This window comes from Thalia democratica, chromosome 5 (assembly GCF_965202585.1).
Source record: "Thalia democratica chromosome 5, ktThaDemo2.hap1.1, whole genome shotgun sequence".
Lineage (NCBI taxonomy): Eukaryota > Metazoa > Chordata > Thaliacea > Salpida > Salpidae > Thalia > Thalia democratica.
The window spans coordinates 34175886-34193848 of record NC_139169.1 but is presented as its reverse complement, the minus strand read 5'-3'; the positions used below and the strand labels follow the sequence as shown (position 1 = coordinate 34193848).

Below are 17963 nucleotides of genomic sequence, written 5' to 3'. Positions count from 1 at the left end.
GCTCACGGGTTGAAGAACTACATTTTGCGGGCCGCATCCCATTAAAAAAACATGCTCGCGGACCGCAGTTGATAATCTCCGCTTTTAAAATGTAATCTAATAGTTGAAGTCAATACTATAAAAGTACGAAAGTTTAAACTTAAAACAAAACAGTATTAACTAAGCTTAATTAGACTCAAATCGAAATCCTGCCTAATTTTTTCTTTATGTCTCTAACTTAGCGTTTAAAACTTTTTTAAACTTATAACTAGCCCAAGCGTATGACAACCATGTATACGACAGTGGTGATATTCATACTTGTTATGCAAAGTTAAGTTTTTTTTTATTCTGGTGAGTCCGTTATTTCAATTTAAACAATCGGCAAACTTCAGTTTATTTATTTGTATTATACATGTATTTTAATTTTTAATTTATAATCAAAATATAATAACTGTTTTAAAGTAATATGCTATTGCTGTAATTAAAAACACAATTATAAATAAACCACTTTAAAGCAACACGATTTCTTTGGTCATGTAAGAAAAAGTACAACGACAACAATACAGCGAATACACTAAACAATAAAATATTCTTTAAAAAGCAAACAGGAAAATACACTTAGTATAGCGAACACCTATGAACGGCACACAAATCAGTCGTACTTTACTTTGGTCTGATATGAACACTCACAAACGGACAGGAACTAGTAAAAGCGTTCGGTGTAAAACACGAAACAGACACTTAATAGCATCACAGAAAATTAAATATACACCTCTTAGTCAAAACAGCACCTTAGAAAATTGTTGAATGAAAAACCGACTTTGATGATATGAAAAAAAAGAAGTATCGAAGTAATTAAAATTGAAGTCAATTGAATCATGATTTTGGAAAGATTGATTATTAGTTTGATTAGTCGATTATTTGGGAATTAAGCACCAAGTTGTTAAATAACATAAACAAAAAAATGCGAGGAATTACTTAACAGTCGTAAAAGGGTTAATATTTTTAATTGTTGAAGAAAAGTATTTAACTAAAAAAAAGTTTTAGACGTTTCAACTACCGAATAGTAACAAAAACGATTAAAAGTGCATTTAGACAAAACTTTTAAATTAGTTTGATTCTTTTTAGTTGTCCGCAGTAGGCTTTGTGCATAAAAAATATTTTCAGTCGTTAATATAAAAAACACTAGCGAAATAATCATCAACGAATATAACCACTAAAACTTTCACATGAAAAAAGACAATAGTACTTAGCCGACACTGTATGTAAAAATAGGTAAACAAAACATGAAGACAGAAAACTTGCTTCCGAGATAAAAAATTTCGACGTCGAAAAAAGGCTTTGCAAAAAAACCCCTCACTGCGTGCCGTTTCAGGAAAGGTCCATTTTTTCCTGGGCCATGTCGGAAAGGACTCGGGAGAGGTACTGAGCCACGAAAGCGGTCACGCGGTCCTTCCTCGCCTCCAACTCCGTTATGTAGCTGGGTGACGTAATAATAGCGTGTTTGTTGTCATGGTTTTATTTTTCATGAAATTTTTTGTTGTAAAGTAATATGTTGTGGTGAAACATAAAAACTTATACTGACAAGTCAGGTGTGAATGAAAAGAAACTTTTAACTCAATATTTTGTGTAAGAACTTGTAAAATATTTTTAATGACCAAAAGGTAAATGGTATTTTATGCTCGGTTCAATGAAATTTTAAATACTAATATTAATAAGCTTATCAAGTACTAATGAGCTTATATAATATATAAGACTTTTGAAACATTAATTTGTTGCAAAATATAACCTAGTTAAAAGTATTTTGTTGTCACCGCATAAAAACATTTCTAATATTACTTTTTTTTAAACTTCAACCAACTATACATATAAAACTTATACAAAAACAAACGATGAACCCAGGAGTTGGTATTTATGCAACATTTGTAACTTTACATATTTATTTCCCTTTTAAGTGGTTATTGTCATGAAGTTATCAATTTATATAGTTTATGAAACAAATATTTCAATACAACATAAAACTCATGAGACAAACTTTGAACTGAGAAGTTGGTGGTACTTGGGCCGCATGGTGGCGTCGTGAGTGGTCATCAGGTTGACGAAGTCCACGTATTGTTGGGAGAAATTCAAGTTTCTACCGTGGTTTGTCTTCAGCTTGGGCGGGTCCCCGTTCACTACCTGTTGTATTGTGACGTCATAGATATATATTACGTTTGTAATAGATTTTTAATATCAAAACAAAAAATACATTTGACTAACCGAAAAAAAGTGCATAAAATCGTACCTTAGCATATATGTCATATATATATCTAGTAACCTATGTCCAGTTTAAACTTAGTAACAAAAGTAAAACTAATTTATAAACCAGAGTCTTTAAAGTAAAACAGTTCTATACTTAGTTTTTAAATTAATCAAGACTACAGTATTATACCCATAACGGTGTGAGGCAAAGCATTGCAACAGCTAGATTTACAATTGCTTGGTTTTACCAAATAGACTATGATCAAAAATTATAATTTTTTTATAATTTTTCGAAGATCAAAATTTTACTTTCTATTGCTCTACAATCTAGTAGGCTTACAATTGCTCCTACCTGGCTCAGCTGTTCGAAGACGTTCTTCCATTTCTTAAAAGGGAAATCCCCAGTACTGAGCTCAATCAGGGAAATTCCCAGGCTCCACACGTCGCTTCTGACGTCATAACCTGTGGAGAAAACGATTGCGAGTTCAAACTAAAAGTCTTATTTAGTTTTTGAAATGATAGATGTCCACGATGTTTGAATTTTATTTTGCAAATAAGTTTCCGTAGTTAAATTTCCAAATCACAGCTAAGTAGTAATACTTGATTTGTGCAAAATAAAAAATGCATAACAAAATTTGTAATTTACAATATTTGATTTCATTTTCAGAAAGAACAACATATTAAAATTTTGTAGTTAAAAATGTTTTCAACCCTAAAAGATAAACAAAGAATCTCCTTCAAAATAATCAAAACAAAGTTTCTTAAGAAGATAATCTTTTTCTTTAACAATATATGATGTAGCTATGTGTTTAATTATTTTAAAAACCTACAAATAATCATTTTTGAAACATTTAATATAGTATTTATAAAAATAAAATAAAGTTATCTGAATAACTATGCAAATGAACATACAAAGTTATTTAATTTATCGTACTCTGACAATTCTTAATCTCTCATTTCTGATCAAATAACCTAAATTAACTTTTATAAATTTTTACTCATATTATAAAATTATATTAGTTAGCTTCTGATAATTAATTTTCAATTAAAAACAAACTTCTGCTTACAACATCTTCATAACGCAAATAAACCAAAGAACAAAAAAATTTAAAACATGTTTAGTTTTGTTTCAGAGTTGCCAAATGTTTTTGGCAAATTTTCTCCAGGTTTTCAAAATTTCCTTAAGGTTTTTAAACGTACACATATTTTGGTCTATTTTTAGTTTAAAGCTAAGCTTAAGGTAAAAAACCTGTGTTAAATAGTATAACAACATTGAAAATATACTGTAAAGCTACTTCAAATGTGTATTATAATTAAAAAAAACGTAAATGATTACAAACTTTTTAATCTATATGGTAGATTTTTTGTGTCAAATCAAAATGTTTCTACTTTCCAGGTTTTTCAGCCTAAATTGTCAAACTCCAGGTTATTTTAGGTTTCCAATTTTTTTGGCAACCCTGTCGGTTTAGAAAAATTTAAAAAACTTTACATACTTATCAACATCAATTGTAAAAAATTTAATAAAAATATCTGATTCATTTATCTGATTCTGAAAATCCTCAACTTTATTTCTTGAAAATTTAAACCTTAAGCAAACTTGGTTCAGATAGGCTCAAAAATTCTTAACACAAACTTATAAAAATAAAAAGCTCGAAATACATTTCCTCGAAACTCACTCTGCATGGTTGGCTCAATCCTCTCGGGCGCCATGTACGGCCTGCAGCCCACGTCCCTGGTCTTCGCTATGCTGTCGATCAATTGCCCGCTGATTGAGAAGTCACACAGCTTGATGGCGCCGCCAGTGTTAACCAGTATGTTGGACGGCTTCACGTCGCGGTGAATTATGTTCAGCGTTTCCTGCGAGGAATTTCGTAATACTTCGTTGAAATAAGAAATCAAATGTATAAATATGTAGTGTCTTAGCTATGCAAATACAACAAAAAATACTGAAAATCTTTAGTCTATAAATTTTGGTGGATTAATTTGAGAGTTTTTTGTTTAATTTTTTATATATTTTTTCTTATTCTGTTCCTTTTTTTTAATTTTGCAAGGAACACATCCTCAAAAACTAAGGTAATTTACTCAAAAACGTAGGTAATATACTTTTAGTAGTTCCTATTTATTGGTTGGATAATTTTCTCCTCCTAGAAGGAACTTATTGTTTTCTCCGACCTTAAGCTGCTATATCTCAAAAATTATTCAGAATTTAAAATCTATAAAAATTCACTTTTAGCTTAGTTTATTCTTTAAAATCAAGATGAAGTTGTGATAAAAGTGACCCCAGTATGACGTTTAAGAACCTAGCAAAATTGTTAATAAGTCAAGGGCATAAGGACATATAAAAACTTATTTTCTTCTTAATTTTTGAACTTATCTTCTTTAAACTTATAAAGCCCATTACTATAATTTCATTTTTCAAGAAAAATAATTTAATTTTGATTGAAAAGATTTATTACTTTTTCTTTTTCACTAATTTCATTTCATTAAATTTAAAAAATTAAAATACCATCTCTTATTTTAAAATAAAGAAAAATTTGAAAATATTTAAGGAACTTCACCTGAATAATGTGTTACGTGTCTAGGTTAAAAATTTAAAATAAAATCAAAATAAACTTTTAAACTTAAAAAAAATTAAAGAATTTAAAAAATTTCGGTACATTCCTTTGTTTCATTCCTTTGTACATTTCCTTTGGTTGCCACTTGTTTTCTTAAAAAAATTTTTCAGGTTTTTCAAATTTCTTCCAGATTTTTAAAATTTTGGGTCTATTTTTAGTTTTAAGTTAATTTCTATATAAGAAACTGTGTTAAATAGTATAAAAACATTGACAAGATGCTATAACACTTTAAATGTGTTTTTAATTACAAAAGTTTTTTGATGATGACAAAAAAATGTTATTTATATGATATATTTTTTGTGTCAAGTCGAAATTTTACTACTGAAAATGTAAAAGTTATTAAAAGTTCCAGGTTTTTCCGGATTTTTTGTTCAAAATTCCAGGTTTTTTTCAAAATTTCTCAAATTCCAGATTTTTCCAATTTAATTTTACCTAAATTGTCGAATTCTAGGTATTTCCAGGTTTCCAGGTAAAGTGGCAACCCTGTTTGTTTAGATTTTTTTCAATTTTTAATTTATCTTAAAAATTAATTACATTTGTTAAACTGACTTAAAGCTTATGAAAAAGGCTTTAAAAAAAGCTAGTACAGTTTTTATTAAATAATAGCCTTACCTCTTATAGCCTTAAATAGTGTATAGTGTATTTTAATTATTAAAACAGAACTTCACAAAAGTATTCAAACTAATTTGTATTAAAAAGTATTGAAAAATGTTCTTTTTAGGGAACTTTTTTAAACAAAGCTTTGAAACAGCTTACTTATTTTTAAGCTAATTCTTAGCTAAGTTGTCTAAAGGTTAGCGACCCTGTGATTCTATAAACTTTTCTAATCGTTAGCAGTTTATACAAATTAAAAAAAAAACTTCATTTGTTAGAAATGTAAAAACTAGCAAAATTATAGCATCAAAAGTTTTGTCATTTTCAAGTTATGTAACTGATTCAGTCTGCAAGTCTCAAATGCGTTTCAAATCTTAAGTACCTGTTTACACACGTAATAAAAAACTGAATCAAAAATCGCGAGTGACAACTGGCTCGGTTGAAGAGAAAAGCTCGCGACCTTGCATTGCGTTGAATATTGTAGAAAGAAATCTTGCTCAACGTTACAGTTGTATGGTTTTTAACTTATCCATGTTCACTTGGGTCGGGAAGTGCTTTATTTTGTAGTGTTATCGTTCGCTCGTACAAACTTCTGTAAAGGAAATTTAAATTTTGACAATCAGTTTTTCAACTTCTACGCCAACCCAATCAGTGATTTTAAATCCTAAATGACCAGAAAATAAAAAATATTTACTAGTTTCACATTTCCTTTTTGAAAAGAACTTTTTTGTTTTTGTGAAACTTGATCGTTATACTATTTTGTATTTTGTAAATACCATTATCAGTTTCAAATGCAAATACAAAAAAAAATCTTGTTTTCAGTAACATTACTCAAACTTAAATTATAAAAATTAGCATAAACAGCATTATTTTAAGCACTATACGCAATTGCCTTTTCGTGAAAATATTTGACCACTAAGTTATATAAAACAAACTCAGCTATTAGAGACTTGTTAAAAAGCTCATTTTGTAAACAGAATAAAATCTTTAATACTTTATTAATGTTAATGAGGTTATAATCCATATAAAATCAGTTACTTCTTAAAATCTTATTTTTTTAGTGTTTAGTTTTATCAAAAAATTACAACAACATTTTTTCACAATAATTCATTAATAACTTCAAATTAGTCTTACTGATTTTAAATAATCCTAACCTACATAATTTTTCTATTAATTATTTAAAAAAAAAATATTTTAAACAGTTTTAATAATGCATTAAATTGGACATACCAGTTAATAAATTTTCCTACAACTCTTAAAAAAGAACCAAAAAATTCTGCAAATTAATATTTTAATTGTGAATTCAAAACAAAGCAGCTATTTAGTTCAAATATTCGCAAACCTTGAAATAATCAAGCACCGTGGACATAGCGCTTACTTAGGTTTTCAACAACTCAAAAAAACTTTACATGTCATATTCTAAATATTGACTTAAAATATAAACGATAATGAATTGTGAAATTTAGAAAACTATTTACCATAATTACAAACTTTTTAATGGTCCAACAATCACAACTTCAAGCTAAAACAAATAGAACTAATAAGCCTGCACGCAAATATTTTAATAGCAAATTTAAACATAGTATTAACAAACCTCCAAATAATCCAGGGCGATGGACATGGCGTTTACTTAGGTTTTCTACAACTCAAAAATTCTACGCACAACTACTCTAACAATGAATGCAAAATAAACACCAAAAAAATTTTCACGAACCTTCAAATAATCGAGCGCCTTCAGAGTGGACAGAGCCACCTGCCCCAGCACGACCTCCGGTATCCTGCCGCCTGATTGGTACACGCGCTTGTACAGGTTGTCCAGCGAGGTGCACATCAGCTCCATGCAGATCCAGCAGTCGCCCTCCCAGAACACCGCCCCGTAGAAGCGCACTATGTACGCGCAGTCAGAACTTCGCATCACCTGGTGTTTTTAAAAAAAATTTTATTATATTTTATTCATCCGTAGAAGCACACTGTGTACGAGCAGTCGTTACTCACCTGGTAGATGTTTAATTTATTGAATATCAAAATTTTTGTTGTATTTTTGAATCGGAAAAATTGATAGTACCTAAAACTTTGAGTTAGATGTGGATTTTTTTCAAAAAATTTAATCAATGTATGATTGATTTATTGTTGAAAGTGAAAAAACAAAACTGAAAAAACTTTGTTGCTAGTTTCAATTAATTACAAATTTTGTAGTATACCATAGTGACTTTGAAATTTTTTAATCAGTTAACATGGCCGGCAATCATTACATGCAAAATGTAATCAAAAAAATTTAAGATCCACGTCAACTGAAAAGAACAAATTTGTCTGCACGTTATTGAAAACTATGCTAATAGACACTCATGGTTCAACTTCATAAAACTATGTATGATAAACAGTAATTTAAACAATCATTCAAACACATGGAAGTACATCAGCAATGTTTTGTTTGAGTATTTACAAATTAATAAACTTTTTTTTACATCATGTAACAACTTGGATCAACTGCCACTCATTGTTCACTTCATAAAACTGTACACTCATATTATAATAAATTTTCAACCACTTCAAACACCCACCACGTCGAGGTCCATCAGCAGCTTTTTCTGTTCCGCTTCGTCGCACGTCGTCCTGATCCTCTTCACCGCCATCCTCCTCCCGCTCTGCTTGTGCACCATCTTGTTCACCGACCCGAACGCCCCCCTCCCGATCTCGCCCTGGTCCTCCAGGTCGTTCACCACGAACTCGAACGGCTGTTTCAAAATTGTCGATTGAATTTTGCTGAAAAAACTGCGTTCGGTTGTTAAAATTAAAATAAATACTCTTTTCAAATTTGTTCCGGTGTTTTGCTGAAACAATATAATACCAACAGATGAATCTGCATTAGAAAAGGAGCGCATATTGATTTAACACACTTTTAAAAGTATTACAAGTTTTTTTATCCGTTTATTTAATCTACTCCACTACGAGCTTGCTTTCTATTAATAATTAACTTTTTTGTTAAAATAGTACTATTTTTGGTAAAATAAACTAATAAATAAATGTAAACTGATTAAATTTTATTCTTTATTATATATAATTGTAGAAATTATATAAGTTAATTAAAACTCTAATTAAGCAAGAACAAAAATGGTTGAAAATTAAACTAATTAAAAATAATCAAAAACTATATTTTCACAATTTATTTACATAATTAACTTATTAATCTATATTTACCAGAAAAAAATCAAACAAATTTATAATGAACAGTGATTACCAGTGCCACGATCAAAAAATATAAACACAGTAATTTAAATTTTTATGATTATTTAAAATGATCATCAAATTTAATTTCTAAAACTTTTATTTCTTTAAACAAGAAGCTAAATTAGCAAAATTTTGTTGAGTAATGAAAACTGTTATCTTATACTGTTCTCCTAATAAAAAGCTGTTGTAAAGTATTATTGTCTTATATAAGATATATTGCTATATTTGCCTCAAAAACATTTTAAACCAAATTTAAAATAAAACAACAAACTATATGTATTTTTTAATTTAGGTTTATATATTAATTTAAATTGAAGCAGCAAAGCTATTATTTAATTAATCTTTTATGAAGTTTATAAAAAGTGAGACATCTTGGTCATAAGTTTATGTTTTTGGAAGTAAAAAGTTTTATTACATTTTTTTTTTCATTTACTGTTCTACAGTTATTCGTTTAAGCAAAAAGTATGTATACAATAGATAAACAATTAGTAAAAACTTTTGATAAGTTACTTAATGAATACTGTAACCAAAGTTATTTTTATATTAAACCTTAATGTTGACAGAAATTAGTGAAAAACAAAACCAACATAAGTATTCTCTTAGTTTTACATATTAAAGGTTTTATCATTCTAAATAACAGGAATAATTTTGTTGTTTAACCTTACTTATGTGGGTAAGTGTGTGTAACCTAGCTTATGTGGGTAAGTGTGTGTTAAACAAGCGTATCACAATAAAAACATTCGGTTAGAAAACAATTAGCAAAAAAACAAATTTCAGTGTTAAATTGATACTAAAAAATGCATATCTACACGTACAAATGAACCCGCTTGAATATTTACAACAAAATAAAAACAAACTTCAGTGTTGGGTTGCAGCATCATTAATCCCACTTTCTCCTCACTCACAGTCCTGTAAAACTTTTCCCTCTGCTTTTTAGATTTGACGTCCTCGCACGGAGACGTGTCTGGCAGCAAGTTGACCCGCTCCCTCAAATTGAAACTCTCCTTGTCTGACACTCGAGGCGCTGCAGAGCCGTAAAGATTCATCTGGGCAAGGTTCAGGGGCGGCTGCTGGCTGGTTGGAACATTTTTGTTTTGTATTTGGGGCTTTTTGAAGTTGAGGAAGAGGCCTTTGGGCTTGTGACGCTGGAGAGACGGGGAAAGCCTGCGGTCCATTGTTAATAAAATTATCAAATATTTAAACTAGAAAATATTTTTGAGTTTGAACATTTTTTGTGCTAGTTTTCAACATAAACAGAAATTTAAATCTTTTAATAAAAGTTAGGACCTGTTCTTTATTTTTTGTAACAAACTGATTAATTATCAAACCTAAACATGAATTTATCAATCTTAAAAACTTCAGATTCAATTAACTTTTCAACTCATAGCTTTGTTAAGGCTTGTTGTTTACATGTTTATGAGTTAAATTTAACTTTTTAAATGAAGCCTTAAGCATCATTTAAAAAACTACACTACATACTTTTTTATGACTGATAAGCTTCTTATACTTGTAAAAACTTACTAAATTAAGCTAGCTAAATTAAATTTAAGTATTACTTTACAAAAAAAGCAGGACAAAAATCATTATTCAAGCAAAAAAGATAACAGTTTATTTTTGTTTAAGAAAATCAGTTACATACAGGCATAGTTGCCATAAATTTTGGATAAAGTCCTTATGCTCATTTTATTACAATGTTTAGCTCACTTTCCTCACTACAGCTAATTTTGACTTCTGCCTCTACAGGGTTCGTAATATCATGTTGAAAATCTTCTGTGTCTGTTAACAACTTTCTTTTGTTATTTTTTAAATTCAAGCTTTAAAAAATGTAGGAATTGTCAGCTAGAACACTGTTAGCTGTACTATGACCCAACAATACAAAAATTAAGTCACTTTAAGGCTTATTGCTTATGCCAGTGTTTTCCAAATTGTAAACAGTAATGTGCACATAAATTTTATAAATTTTGAATCAGTAGAAAACTATTTAAAATACCTATCTAACTTTATTTTCAAAAGTGTTTCTCAATTGAAAAAATGTACTAAAAGTAATTAGAAATTTAATTGATAAAACCAATTATAAACTTTTGAAAAACACTTGTTACAGCAAAATGTTACTTTTTGATGCAACAAAACCAGCCTGGGTAACTAAAATAAAGCCAGATTTGGTCAAAAGCCTCTGAAAAATAAAAATATAAGAGCAAAAAAATTCAGAAACATACTTTTAATAGTTAAAACATTAAAAAAATCTTAATAACAACATTAGTACTTAACATCTATATGAATAATTGCTGTTTAAAATAATAAAGCTTAGAAAAAACATCCAAACTAGCTTGAAATTTTCAAAAATATTCAAATAAGCCTGATTAAGTCAGAGTTTTTGAATAACATAAATATGGAAATTTTAACTAGCCTTAATATTTTAAGTCTGTAACAACCCTACTAACAACTAGAATCTGTAACTACCCTGTTAAAGCATATTTTAAGGGTATAGGGGGGAAGGGTGTGTAAATCTTTTTCTTTTTTAATTTTATTTTATTGAGTTTTAACTAAGCTACACAATACTTTTTACAGATTTTAGAAATTCAAAAAAAATTTCAAGATATAGAAATTTTAAAAAACAAAAAAAACAGTTTTTTTTGTGGTTTTGTCATAAACTATTTTTTAAATTTTTTTTCAACTTTGTTCCAACAGAATATTCCAAACATTTCCTGAAAGTTTGAGGTAGTTATCTCAAAAAACGTAGGAGATAGATTAAAGAGATTTATAGTTATTTGCTATTTTAGTTTGCAACTCCCATATGTAACCTATTGTAGTCTCTGACTTTGACTGGCTATATCTCAAAAATTATTTTGAGTTTAAAAAGTTAGTAAAACGCAACTTGTAGTTAAGATAAAACTCATAAAAACAAATTTTAGATGTGAAAAAGGTGATACCCCCCCCTATGCCCTCAACCTTGATTGAAAAACCAAAACCCAAATACTAACTTTATCTAAAAACTGTATGATAAATACCAATTAACATTTTAAATATTCTATCACAAAAACATTTGTAAACTTTTTCATAATTAACTCTTAAAACATTTTGTGTTATTAAATTAAATTCAGTCAGTAGGGCTCATAGAATTTTGGTAATATACTGATTTACAATAAATGATGTTCATATTTAGACTTGCAACAACTACACATAATGCATCTAAACGTTCATCCATTCAACAACATTTGGTAAATAAATGAAGATGTGCAAACAGTTATAATCCAAATAAATCTATAATTATCATAACTGGTAGTAATGTTTTTTATTTGCTTAAACTAGAAGCTATTTGTATTTTATAAGGAAACCTGTTTTATGTAAGCAAAATTATTTTGATTAAATTGTTTCTTTATTTTTTTAATACTTTATAAGGTGTGTTTTTGTCATTATATTAATGTATAGTTTTACTGTAGGTTAATTTTAATGTAATTATGATTACTTGGTTACTGTATAAGTTTGTAAAACTTTATCTTTTGTTAGCTTTTTACTCTACTGATGAGAACTGCTAGAAATATGTTTAGTTTTATTGAATTTGTATGTCTTGTATATCTTATTGTAAATTACTGGTCAGTCATGTTTTAAAAGCTACACAAAAGTTATGATTGTATTTTTTATACGAATAGTCTTTATTGAAAAACAACATTATAAGCTACTTAGAAATTCATAACATTTTTTTGCTCTTTGTTTTATTCCAGGGGCTTCAATATACGGTTATTAGGGCTTATAGAATTTTTGTAATACACCAATTTATAATAATTGATGTCAATATTAATTTACTATTATATATTAATTAGTTATATATTAATTGATGACTTGCACAGCTATTAAAAATTTATATAAGTATTATTTATTTTATAATTTTCCCTTTAATATTTTTATTTAGTATAATATTTATAGAAAAAAACATAAGTTAATTAAAAATCCATAGCAATAATTTTTTAATTGCTATCCTTTTTTAAACTCAAGAGGCCTTAAGGGTATATTGATGGTCATATGGATAAAATGCCACCAGAAACCTTGCTCACCAGGTTAGAGCACATATAATAAGGAATGTTTAAACAACTGTTTTTACTTTTGATCAACACTATATCAGTTCTAAGAAAAACGGTAAACTCAAGAGTTATAAAGAATTGTTTTATACACTAATTAATGGCAAGCATTAATTTGACATAAATTACTGTAAATCAATATTTTACAAATTGCTATAAACCTACTGACTTTTTTTAATTTAAAGGAGTAACACTTTACAAATAAATAAATAAATAAAATCAACACCCCTATCAAAAACAAAATTTTCAAATGGTAGTTGGCTAACAGCTTGGATGAAATTTCTTTTGTAGAACTTTTTTATATGATTTGCCATGCTTAAAAATTTAATCTGAGCTCCACTACAAAATTTTCAAGTTTGAGAGAAAACAGATGCTTCCTATTGTACAGTTGTTTGCAATTAAGACAAATTTATTGTCATAAAAATATAGTTTTTTATAATTATAAAATACTGTTTTAATTAACTTTCAAAGTGTGAAATAACAATATTTTTTTGGCATTAAACTTAAAAAACTTTTAAAATACTTGAAGCAATAAAAAATAAGTTTTTAAAAAGGATAACTTTAGTTCTACACAACACTTTATAATAGTTTAATTTTAATTATTTAAATACAAAAAAAAATCCATTTTGGCTTGATCTATAGTTTCAGGCCATTGTTGTATTGTTGAGTAGAATTTTGTTGCTATTTAATTCAAATATTATTTCCAAGCTACCTGATGACTAGCCATATAAGCAAATGAAGGTTTTTGGTGCAAACTATACTTGTACATTTAGCTTTTTAATAAATTTGTTTCAGTTTTAATTAAAAATTCCACAAGATATACAAACTTTTTTTGTTAAGTTACGCCAAAATCAGAACAGGAGAATCAAAGATTGCCAAATACCAAGCTTCATCCCAGCTTTTAAACACATTTCCTTAACTTTTTTTTAGTGAAAACTTAAAATTATTTTCAACATTTTTTTATCATTTTTTTTTTTAATAAAATATGTTTTTCAATGTTTACAGGGATGCCAATGATTTTTGATGAACTTCTTCAGGTTTTTGTAAGTACACATTGTTTGGTTTATTTTTAGTTTAAACTTGAGTTTTTGGTTAAAAACTGTCAGTGTTAAGTAGTTAAATAACACTGAAATGATACTTTAAAGCTACTTTAAATGTATTTTTTACTTAAAAAAATTCTTATAATGACATTTAAAATTTTATTAAATTTCAAATAATTTTAAATTAGTTAATAATTCTTTTAAATTAACTAATTAACTTGATTAAAATTACCTTCTACAAAAAAAAAATGTTTTTTTATTTAGGTGATAACATTATTTCAAAATAACTATTTCTGATAAAAACAAATGAGTTTTAGCTGGATTTTGTTTAAATGTATTTAAGGGCTTAGGGGAGTCCACCTTGATTTTTACAAGTTAAGGCCATAGGGGGGGGGTCCAACATTTTTTTTTACTAAAATGAACTTTGGCTTTTATATGAAAGCTTAAAGTACAAACTGTAAGCCAGTTTTTAAAGAATTCAAAAAAATCATTTAACTTTTGAGATATTTAACTTTTTGTAAAAATTTTCCAATATAAACGTATGGACCGCAAATTTTTTGGGGTCAATTTTCTCGGAAATTTTAAAATTCACTAAAAACCTATCTTCTCCTTCATTTTTTGACCTAGAGACTTCAAATTTTCAGGAAATGTTCCTTTTAATATTTTGAAGAATCTGAATGTTGGAATTTTTGAAATTTTAAAAAACAAAAATTTTATCTACAAAAAACTAAAAAAAAGGGTAGTTTTTTGACAATAATTTTTATTTTACTCAAAATTGAAAAAAATCCTACAATAGATCTCTTTAAAGTTTAATGATACACATTCTGTAAAAAAATTGAGAAAGATTACTCAAAAAATGAAGGAGGAGATAGATTTTTAGTGAAATAGTCTTTTTTTAGCATTTTTAGTTTTCGTCTTCCATAAGGAACCTATTGAACGCCCTTTCTTTGATTGCTTATATCTCAAAAGTTACTTTGAGTTTTTTTAAGCGGTTAAAAGTGTCTGATAGCTTAGATTAAATTCTACAAAATAAGATCAAGTTGTAAAAAACAAAGTGGACCCCCCCCCCTATGGCCTTAATCTTATTTTAAAGAGTTTTATCTGAGCTATCAGATATTTTCAACCCCTTGAAAAAATTCAAAGTAATTTTTGAGATATAAGCGATCAAATCTAGTGACCTCAATAGGTTCCTAATGGAAGGCGCAAACTACAAAAGCAAAAAAAGACCATTTAATTAAAAATATATCTCCTCCTTCACTTTTTAAGCAATCTTCTTTAAATTTTTACAGAAAGTCCATTATTAAATTTTAAAAAGAATAAATGCAGGAATTTTTCTGATTTTGAAAAATAAACCACCTAATTATTCTGTTTTTTTTTATCTAAATTTATATATATTTTTTTTTAATGGCAGCATTCAAAGTTTTTTAAACTATAAAATGAATTTTTTTTTTAAAGTTTGAGGTCTCTAGTTCAAAAAATGATGAAGAAGATAGATTTTTAATGATTTTTTAAATTTCTGAGAAAATTGACTCTAAAAAATTTGCAGTTCATACATTTGTATCAGAAACTTTTTATAAAAATTACAACATCTCAAAAGCTAAATAATGTTTTTTTTTATATAAAATCCAATGTTATTTATAGTAAAATAAAATATGTCATATCCCCTCCCTATGCCCTTAATATTTTATGGTTTTGTTAAGTTTATTCTCTTTTTCTATTAATTGATTACACATTGAAAACATGTTACTTGGACAAAAAGAATATGCTGCCTATCACAAAATGTTTTTGTATATAACTACAATACAAAAAGATAAGTATCATTTTTTAAGATGGAAAACCATTGGTCTTACTCTCTACAACAATAAACATTTTTTGAAGGTCAAGCAAGCAAGTTTTCATAACCTATAATTCTACCTGACCCTTTAAAACTCAACAAAAAATTAAACAAAGTCAAGTTTACTAAGAACTGATTAATAAATATAAACTTTTTTTAAGGTAGAAAAATAATGGTGATCACATGATTGGATTGTTGGTTTGATTTTTTTTTTGTTGTAGCTCCGTTGAACACTTGCTTGGAGATTTGAGCTTCATGATTTTCCCACACTTTGGTTTTTAGTGTTGAGATATTAGCCTTGTGAGTGTTCTCCAAATGGGTGTCACCAAGGTTTCTTTTTATTTGTTTAAAAGATAGTTTTTGTTTATTATATTTTTGGATTGTTTAAATTAAATACTAATGGGGCAGGTGAAATTACATATGATGTAACACTTTCACTTTTCCCCAGAAAACATTTATTGCTGTAAGGGGTAGAGTTTGAGACTGATGTTTTTTTTACCATAAAAAAACATATCATAACTCACTTCCCCTCTGCAACAGTAAACGTTATACTTACTTGTTTTATGAAAGGCAATAACTTAGTACTTAGCTATAGTTTACTGAACCTCAAAAAAACTCAAAATATTTGGTCCTAGGACCTGGTGCATACAAAAATAATTAGTAAATGCCTATTCATGAGAAATTACAACCAAAAAGATGATTTTCCTGAAGCATTGTTTTTAAGGCATAACACATTTGTACAAAATTAATAATAGTAAATTAATTAATCTTTCAGCATTAAACAAAAGTGTTGCACCCTCTCACATTGATGATTCAAAATGTTCATTTTCAGCAAAGTTGTGAACATTGGAATTTTTATACATATAACATATTTGTACCACAATCAACTATCATAAAACAAATTCATATCAATAGAATACAAACAACCCCCTTCAAAAGTTTATTTTTAAGACAACCATGCTTTTTGGATCCAGCAGTTTAGTTAAACAATAAAAATTGTATTGAGAAAAGAATAACTAGAAATAAGTTTAATAAAACTTTTCTTGTGTTCTGAAAACACATTGAGACTTAATTAAATCAAGATTGATCAATTGACTATTTAGATTTTTATTTTCAAATATAATTTAAACATAACTTACAGGCTATTTATATTGGCAACCTAAAAATACATTTTCTCTGTCAAGTATTCAGCTTTATTACATTCAGAAAAAATAAATTTTTACTAGTGGATAAATTTTTAAAGACTAAATTTCATTAAATTGAATTAGTTGAGTTTTTTTTTTTGATAAATAATTTCTACTTTTTAAAATTTAACAATATACTTAAGCTGGTTGTTTAAATATAACTCAACGAAAATCTATGCACACACATTTGTTATCAACATAATGTTGTACTAATTTAAACATAACGAAGAATTACAAACTTTTTTTTTGCTGAGTAATGTTTTCATAAAATTAATGCTGACCAATTTTATAGTCGGCAGGTCACTTTTAATAACTAAAACCTTTAACGGGCCGGACTTGTTAACAAAAGTCATTGACAATTGCGTATTTTATACATCTTGTTGTATAAAAACCAGTATAACTTTTTTTAAAAGTTTAAAGGAGTTGTTATTTAATATCACGTTTTAATAAAAAAATTAGGAGCAGAAATAAAAATATCTGTTACAAATGTTTTTTTTTGTTGTAAACAAGCTTTTTCCAATTTAAATAGGACGCAGTAGGCCAAATACTTATGATTTAGGCCGAACGTTGCACTTTCTTTAATGAATCGTGTAGCAAACTGTAACTTTTGACTACAAAAGCAGCATATTATTTTTTATTGAACGACAAATAAAATGAACTCATAATAACTAGTCTTATGACCTGGTGCACAAAAACTTTTTTGTTATTGCGTCGCAAACGACTTAAAAGCCTTCTAACGTCTTGTACAGACATAATAAAAATCCACCTCTTAACAGCTTTTTCGAAAAGGAAAAAAGCAAACTGAGTTATTTGATATACATGGTTATCTTTAAAAGATACTTACGACAAATTACTACTAAAATTTAGTAAAATGTGAAAAGAAAGAAAAAAAGTTTTTATAAAAGAGCTTAAACTTTCCCTAACTAAATCGAAAAACTAAGTTTGTTAAACATATTTAAATCGAAATATGCAATCGATAACCGAATAGTTTTTTTTTTTTCATGCACTAAGTCCTTGGTTAAACCAATATGTTTATAAGCTGTTTTTTTTTGTCGCAAAATAATCTACACAGTATCTGTGCTCTTTTAACAATATTTCTAATTTCAAAACATGTAAAAACTCAACCTGAATTAACATTTATTACATTTGTTTTCAAATACTAAAAAAAAGTT

The 17963-nt window shown here is 27.6% G+C and overlaps 1 protein-coding gene across 1 annotated transcript; it reads right to left on the bottom strand.

Annotated features, from left to right (window-relative positions):
- Nucleotides 1-493: 493 nt before the first annotated feature.
- On the bottom strand, nucleotides 494-9854 carry LOC145835349 (dual specificity mitogen-activated protein kinase kinase 4-like). Its single transcript, XM_082942905.1, has 7 exons — nucleotides 9515-9854; nucleotides 7991-8164; nucleotides 7144-7347; nucleotides 3897-4077; nucleotides 2573-2682; nucleotides 2015-2157; nucleotides 494-1459 (listed from the first exon to the last, which is right to left on the bottom strand). The coding sequence occupies exons 1-7, from the start codon at nucleotides 9830-9832 to the stop codon at nucleotides 1351-1353; spliced, it is 1239 nt and encodes a 412-aa protein (XP_082799031.1). The 5' UTR covers nucleotides 9833-9854; the 3' UTR covers nucleotides 494-1350.
- Nucleotides 9855-17963: the final 8109 nt, after the last annotated feature.